The 8,566-nt window shown below is 33.2% G+C and overlaps 1 protein-coding gene across 1 annotated transcript; it reads left to right on the top strand.

Moving 5' to 3' along the window:
• Positions 1 to 3,948: 3,948 nt before the first annotated feature.
• LOC149559081 (1-aminocyclopropane-1-carboxylate oxidase-like) lies at positions 3,949 to 8,046 on the top strand. The gene is made up of 3 exons (XM_089828369.1): positions 3,949 to 4,158; positions 5,854 to 6,101; positions 7,231 to 8,046. The coding sequence occupies exons 1-3, from the start codon at positions 4,057 to 4,059 to the stop codon at positions 7,844 to 7,846; spliced, it is 966 nt and encodes a 321-aa protein (XP_089684495.1). The 5' UTR covers positions 3,949 to 4,056; the 3' UTR covers positions 7,847 to 8,046.
• Positions 8,047 to 8,566: the final 520 nt, after the last annotated feature.

Genomic DNA, 8,566 nt, shown 5'->3' with positions numbered 1-8,566 from the left:
AATTAACATGAAACAAATGTACCTCTACAAAGCTCGTATGATGTATATGCTCGGAGTCTGTAGTAAATGTTGACAGTCCTATAGAGAACTGATGCACATGCATAATTTTTTTTTTCAATCCTTAATATGATTACTTAATAAGTATATGTATTAATTTAAATGATTAAATCGATACATACCTTTGGACTTATGGACGAGGCAAAAAATGGGGCAGGGGGATCGCTACTAGGCCTGCCAACACTCTAACCCTAAATTTTGAACAATTTCAATTGATGCTAATTAATTAATCATTCACTATACATATAAAATGTGACCAAATTAGTAAATAATAATTATAATTTACCTGTGTGTCAATGCCAAATGTGTCATTCAAGAACTAATTAGTGACGAGCTCATCATCTGCACCATCTCTAGCATGAGTGCCAAATGTGCATAAGGATCTGCATCATGTGCACATGTGACTGCAATTCTTGAAGGCTCCCCCTCAACTAATGGACTCATGCAATGGATGAGGGTTTGCGTCAAAGCATTAATGGTCCCTAGAGCGTTGGCCTCTACATGTTCCTTCACAACTAAAGGAATAGTCACATGCTCACCCTGTAGCTTGACCACAAGTGCCCTAACTACATTAGGGTCACAACGTGCCCTCAATCTCTCAAATGATTACCCCCCCCCCACCTCCACCCTGGGAGTCTAATATATCAAAATAATTGGGGATCTCCCCAAGGACAAACTCACAATACAATTTCTTTAAAAGATACATGGGGACCTCGTGATTGTTGCAAGGAGGGGCATCAAAAACCATCCACCATCTATCCCAAAAATTATTTCTAATAGCATCGTGTATGCACCAATGGATGGGAAACCATTTAGTACCCTCTCTAATAGTATTTTGTTCACCCGATTTTCTAAATAATGCACATATTGTAACTTTTGGTATTTCTTTTTTTAACATCTTGATATGACAATTTATTTTCATAAAATCTTTTTTGTTCATCCCTCTTAACTCGCCAAACATCTAACTAACCACTAACAGAAGCTATCTGTGTCTTAATGGATTCGAGGGATGATGCCAATTGAGATCTCATTGGATTGGTTTGTCCACATTCTTTCAACCAACCAATGAGTCTTCTAATTCAGTTTTGCCTCTTTCTATTTCATTTATTATATTTTCTTGTGTGCCAGGTGGAGGTCTTGCAATTGGTTTAGGCTACAGAATTGGTTGTTCTTCTTGTGGAGGGTTTTGGTTTTGATTTTCTTGAGGGTTTTGAGTTTCTTGGGGATTTTCCAGTTCATTATTGATATTTCTTGATAATAAATCAGTTGAAATCTAAATAAATAAACAAATCTAAAGAAAAATTGTAAAAACCCTACAAAATAATATAAAAAACCTACAAAACAATAATATAAAGAACATATCAAACAATGCAAAAAAAAATTTAGATAACATACGGCATGCTCATGATCTCGAACTTCGCTAGCAAGGAGGCATATTGGCAAGGCAGGTGGTGAAAAGTTTGATTTTTTACAACTCACCTATGAGCTGCTGCAAGGAGAGGTAAGAAAAAGAAGTGAAAATGAATGGGTTGCAAGTATGTAGCCCATTTATAATATTTTGTTTTTTTAAAAGTGTGTACGTGCTATTGAAAATTGAAAAAAAAAGGGTGTCACCTTTTTGGCACCACAACTTGGTGTACACACATACACATGCACACGCGCGCACACACACACACATAATGCATATTGTACATATTATATATATGTATATGTACATATCATATATATGTATATGTACATATACACGTGTGTGGGTGTAGATATATATACAAAGAGATAGAGAGAGAGGGGGTATCATATCAACCTTTTTACACACACACACACACACACACACACACACACATAGAGAGAGAGAGAGAGAGAGAGAGAGAGAGAGAGAGAGAGAGTACCATATCAACCTTCTTTTGTGATCAATTCTGCCACTATATACATATACACACATGTGTGTGTGGGTGGGTGTAGATATATGTATGTATATCCCTATCTATCCATCTATCTACCTATAGAGAGAGGGGGTAACATTTATTAAATTTAATTGAAGTGACAACCATACTTTGTATGAAGGTAAAATTGTCTCTAGAGAGTTGATTGTGGCTAGACTAATAATGGAAGGGAAGATAGAAGAATGTGAATCTTCTTTCAAATGGTTAGAATTAGAAAATAATACTACAAGAATATGTAGTTCAAAAAACAAATTTGATAGAAAGTAGCTCACACAATGCTTTCTATAGAGAACAAAGAGACTTTGACACAATGAGAAGGAGATAAATATATCGAAAGCCAAACAAGATGTATTAAAAGGAATTTCCTCAAAGTTAAAGCATTAAAAGTCTAACACTTGTAAAACTTTCTCGTTCGGTGGCTGAGTTCCCCATGTTCTATGAGCTAAGTTATGCTTTATGTATTACTTAGAGTTCATTGCAACCAATTTCTAGTTGGCAAGGCCACTTACACAACTAAAGTCATTTTACACACATCTTATAAGTAAGGGGATTTACCTTATCCCTCGAAGGAAAGCTTTTTTATTATTGCAAGGTGCTATGAACTTGTCTATTATATATCCCCTTCTAGATTGAAAAGTGTTAATTCACTTATCCCCTTGAATGACTCCTTAATAAGATAATCAAATTTTACCTCTTCCTAACCTTTGACTTATACTTAATGGAAAAGAAAACATATTTTAAATAGTTATCTTAAGGTTTAAGTTTTCCTCATTTGTATTTTATTAAACAATAAATATATAATACCATTATGTTACAAAACATATATTCCCTAAAAACCTAACTAGACTTTTGTTTACTAAACCATCAACTCTAACAGTTCAATAAAATATTTTGTAACGTAGTCTATTCTCTCAGCTACAGGCTTTCCAAAGATCACATGCAGCACACAATCTCATCATGACAAACTTTTATTTAAAAGCAGTCAACACAGGGAGTACCCTTATTGAATAAACCGGCACATGCATGGGCACCTTTCCCTCTAGTGGGTTTTGGTGAGTTCTATTGGAGCAGGCGCCCACTCACCCATACTCTTCCATGTTACATCAGTGTCCCATAATTGAAGCAAACAAAGTAAATTTACTTCTTGGTCTACCAAAAGCATTGGCTCCATGTGAACTGCAAATTAGATCATTATGTATTCACATTGATACCCAATATTTTATTGCCACTATAGTGTCTTTTAAGATGCCATTCCTTCCATTTTGGGCAAAGTTGTTGAAGATAGATTATAATACTGCAAAGGCACGAAGTAAGAAAGCTAACAACTCCAAATGTTTATTAGAAAAACGGCACTAAATATGAAACATTTCTGTCAAAATGTAGTTCTTCACATATATGTTAATTGAAAGAATTGGGTGGCGCAAATCTCCACGCTAATACTTTCTAATTGTACATACCTTGAGCACTGTGTTGGGTTTTAAGTCAATATTTGGTGGTTGATTGAACAAAGGAAATTGCGAGGAACCCAATACACATTTTTTTTAATGTTTTGCTTTTGGAATGGCTAAGGACAGATGCCTTTGACTGAAAGAGACGGAACAGGCAATGTGTCAGTTACATTAAAGAACAATGGTAGTTAATGAGAAAATTCATCCAAAAGTTAACAAACTGAACTGACTGACTGACGCCTCAATTTATGAAGCAGCTAATGATAACGAATTGACATATTCAGGAAGATGAAGATAAAGCAGCAGTAGATAAGATCATTTTACGCGTTTTCAGTTATTCAAGATACTGACTGCACTGACAGGAATTTGTGTCGGTGAAGGATTGAATTGACTTTGAGGGACCCAAGAATGAAGAAGAAGTTTCCTCCTCCTTCTCCAATTTCCTATAAATATCACTATTCTCATAACTAAAAACATCACAGATGCCTTTCATATGTTTTTATTCTTAGAAAAACTCGCGGGTGTGTTGTATAAGAATTTGTTGTTTTGAGTACCTAGTCGTACCGTATTAGTTTAATTTGGTTTGTGCTCTTCATAAAATCTGAAAAATGGCCATCCCAGTGATAGACATGGCGAATTTCAATGGTGAAGGAAGAGTAGATATCATGGCTAGTATTGCAAATGCTTGTGAGACACCTGGGTTCTTTCAGGTGAATGGGTGTTTTCTAATGGTTAATTTTTGTTTTGAAATAGTTTTGGTTGGCATTTTGTTTCAGGACATGATTGGGGTTAGCATAGAACTGAAGTTTGGATGTCTTATATATATCATCTCTCATAGGATTAAAAACTTTTAGAAATCAAATTCTTTAGTAGAATCTCTGTTTGGTCTTCTGGCGTGGACTCAAACTTTGGATTATTTGATTTTCTGTTGTATGTGTTGTTTTCATGTACCAGATAATAGTTTTAAGGTCCCATATTAATTTTGTAGGTAAACGTAAATCTATATGTAGTATCCGTTTTTCAACCCAAGTTCAATTCTCCATAGTTATGTCAAGGGGCTTGTTGGACTATATTTAAGAGTTGAGCTCATGGATAACCATCACCAGAAAACACTATTGTTTTGAAAGTCTACCGCCTATAGATTTTGACCTTGTTTAGAACTTGACCGTGATGTTTTAGTACTGAAATGTCTTGGATTCTTTATCAACCAGCATATTGTCATGTCAAAACTTTTAAAACTTCAGAGTTTGGCAATTCAAATGTCTTATTATCATAACTACAATTTGGATGTCTTATTTTATATGATCGGATGCAGAAACTCCACGTCTCCTCTAGTTCGAGCACAATGCTTGTTTGTTTGATACTCAGCTCCCTCTGCTGTCCGAATCATGTGATTGCTGCATAAAACGTAATTTGTACAACCCAAGAGATGGACTCATGTATGGTGTAATGGAAGATTTCCTTTTCGAAATTCAAACATAGATGGTTTACAACATCTCTGGCAGTTGATCTTGATGGGTGACAGCCACTCTAGGTCTAGGTTAAAGTGCTGATGTCAATGTAGAAAATCTATATGTGGTATTAGAGTCTCAACCCAAGATCGATTCATCAATCTATACGTGGCATTGTAGTCTCAAGCCAAGTTCAATTCTCCAGAGTTATGTCACAGAGGCGTTGTTGGACTAGTTTTAGGGTAGTTCAATTCTCCAGAGTTATGTCACAGAGGCGTTGTTGGACTAGTTTTAGGGTTTGATCTCGTGGACTGACTAACCACCTCCCTAAATCGTGTTAAAATTGTTGATTTGGAAGTTCACTGACATTGATGCAGGTTTAGATGTAAGGATAGTTTATAAATATCAATTTTTATATAGAGATTGACCATGATGTTTAACTTTTTGTCATACCAAACTGTTAAAATTAATGTTTTAACTTGAAATTAAATTTTATAGAATTATTCTACATTCTTTAGTATCACTTGATATATGTATTCTATAAATTATTCTGCGTTATTTAGTATCAATTTATCAAATAGTTGGAAGTGTAACTTTCAACCCTTGAGCTTGCTATTTGGATCTTGAAAGTTTGAAACCAAAAAGATTGATTGGTAGGTTTTGTTTTCTTATATCTGCACAGTATTATGTTGTGTAAAGGCATAGTAGACCGTGAATTAAATCTCCATTTTAATACAAAGCATAAATCATTATCTTCCCAAGTTCCCTGGTTATATTAGTTGACTGAAGAGTTTTTAGAGTTAGCCTACAATATGTACTGACTTACCAAGTAACAATGTTCAGAAAATTGGCGTCACTTTATTGTCTTACAGTAGTGACTTACCGACTCGCTTCACTTTTCTTCTTCTATAATATACTTGCATACCATTTATCAGTTTTTGTCAATGATTTCAGCTTTTGAACCATGGTATATCCCATAGCCTCATGGACGTTGTTAATAAGGTATGCTCGGAGAATTACAAGCTTACCAGAGAGAAAAGCTTCAAAGAGTCTTTGCCTGTCAAGATGCTCAACGATGCCATGGTAGCAGAAGCCAATGGAAACAAGTGTGCTCAGATGGAGGACGTGGATTGGGAAGATGCCTTTATAATCAGTGAGCTCGAAGCTTCAAATTCTTGGCCATCACAGCCAGACAATTTCAGGTATACTTCATGATGTTCATAAACAATATAATGTTATAAATTATTAGAATTCGATAGCCGGTCTTACAAAATTGGTTAGTTGATTACTTATAAACTTATAAACTAGTGTAGATAGTTGAGTTTAACCAGTTAAAATATTAGATTTTTATTGTAGAGATTTAAACTTAATTTTATAAAATTCTTATTTTTTATTATAATATAGATTTTTTTTAATAAAAATAAAATTTCATAGTTATTCTTGATCTTCTATAGACAATTTTGAGTGTTTGTTAGTATAGAATTTGTATAGGTCTAGTGTTGATGTTCAAATGAATAAGTTATTTGAAATTGTATTCAATTCAAAAAGATACATCTATATAAAAATAAATTGTAGGCATCATTTTAGAACTATTTTATTTACTTAAAAGTTTTTTTATATTATTTAAAACTATTCCATTTACTATACACATAGAAACAAATCAAATTCAATATTTGGAAGTGTAAATAACTATCAAATCATGATAAAAGTAAAGAGTTTTTGTTAACATGTCCACAGTACACTCCATCCCTTGTTGTTACTCTAGAATGTCATCCATTATTAATTAAGATAAAAATCAGGACTTTTTGTTAAGACGTTTAGGTGACTATACGTCACTACTTCTTATCATTGTAGCATGTCCAATAAGATCAGATTTTTTTGTTAACACTTTCACGTCATTACATTTTGTTTTCCATTGCATTAAACAATATTTTCCATCAATAATTAAAATGACAGTAAATAAATAAATAAATTTGTTAACGTATGTTGATTAAACTCCACTACTTCTATCATTATAAAAATATTTTATCTTATTAACTAATATAAAAATATCTTATCTTATTAATTAATATAAGAATTCTTGTTCATACATTCATGTCAATAATCTTCATTCAATAAACTCTATTCCTTTTTATTATTATGAAATATCTCTCATCAATAATTAAGATAAGAATTTTTGTCAACACATAAATAGTATTGAACTGCACTGTATCAGTGTAGAATGTATCATGCCAACAAGTAAGAAAATAATTATTTGAAACTTGTTGATACAATTATACTTCATCCCTTATTATAAGAATCTAATGTATTAATGGACATTTATGCATGTAGGGAAACAATGGAGGAATTCAGAAAGGAGATATACAAACTAGCAGAGACCTTGCTTGAGATAATAAGCATGAATCTAGGGCTTGAAAAAGGGTATCTGAAAGAAGTGTTTGCAGGTGACGATAAGCCATTTTTTGGCACCAAGGTGAGCCATTATCCTCCCTGCCCAAGGCCAGAGCTTATGAAGGGAATTCGTGCTCACACAGACGCAGGGGGCATCATTCTTCTCTTCCAAGACGATGAAGTGCCTGGTTTGCAGGTTCTCAGTGAGGGAGAATGGATTGACGTACAACCCATGTCACATTCCATTGTGATTGACATCGGAGATCAGTTGGAAGCCATTAGTGGAGGAAGGTACAAGAGTGCATGGCATCGTATTCTTCCCACTGAGAATGGCAACCGTCTATCAGTGGCATCGTTTTATAACCCATCATACTCTGCAATGATTTATCCTGCAGTGAAGGCCGCCAAGACTGATGTCAAGAAAGATGATGGTGGCAATGATTTCAGAAAATATCCCAAGTTTCAGTTTGGTGATTATATGAGTGTTTATGTTAAGGAGAAATATGAAGATAAGGAGCCACGCTTCAGAGCTATGAGGGAGATGAGTGTCAAGTAGAATATGTCTACGTTGGGTATATGATAGAAATTTGGTGCCTGCCAAAAATATTGTAAATAAAGATACCATACATATGTTGATCTTATAATGTGCTAAGTAATATTTTAGCTGTCCATAGTCTTAGACGGCTTAGTGTGTATTGCAAATATTGTAATCCTTTCTCTGATAATAATAAAACATATATATTCTAGTTGTTGACATATTTTAGTTATAAATGTTAATAACTTTTATTTTGTTTTATTATCATTGGAAGATCTTGATAGCTTGTTTAATGTTGTTAACCTGCTAAGCATTTTAATTATTGGAAAGGTATTGGAAAAGTTTTGATAGTTTAGGCTGAAACTCAAATATGTTGCAAGCTAGTGTATATAAATATCTTATATATTTTAATTTTTTTTTTAAATATCTTTTTTTTTTAAATGATAAATCTTTATAAATAAGATGTTCTGAATAGCTGCTCATTGTTAGTTTCATCTATGAATTTTTTTTAATCAATAATATTTTAAATTATATGTTTAATAGAATTTAGATCAATATATAAATATTGATTTAATGTGTTAAGTATTATAGTTGTGGGTATGTATTTTATTTTTATTAAATAGTTCTGCAATTGCTCTATTTTAATGATACTTGATGTAATAGGTAGATATTAAAAAAAAATTAAAAAGTTTAATTAATCAAGTTGTATTTGGTTATGGACTAAAGACTAGGTATTCATTC

Source organism: Cupressus sempervirens, chromosome 5, assembly GCF_028749045.1.
Source record: "Cupressus sempervirens isolate cs-2001-9-10 chromosome 5, ASM2874904v1, whole genome shotgun sequence".
Classification (NCBI taxonomy): Eukaryota; Viridiplantae; Streptophyta; class Pinopsida; order Cupressales; family Cupressaceae; genus Cupressus; species Cupressus sempervirens.
Note: the sequence above shows the minus strand (reverse complement) of the source record. Positions and strands in the feature narration are given on the sequence as shown.

Coding starts and splice junctions, on each gene's coding strand:
- LOC149559081 (XM_089828369.1), top strand. CDS start 4,057: ATGGCCATCCCAGTGATAGACATGGCGAATTTCAATGGTGAAGGAAGA. Junction 4,159..5,853: donor AGACACCTGGGTTCTTTCAG/GTGAATGGGTGT, acceptor CAATGATTTCAG/CTTTTGAACCATGGTATATC. Junction 6,102..7,230: donor TCACAGCCAGACAATTTCAG/GTATACTTCATG, acceptor TTATGCATGTAG/GGAAACAATGGAGGAATTCA.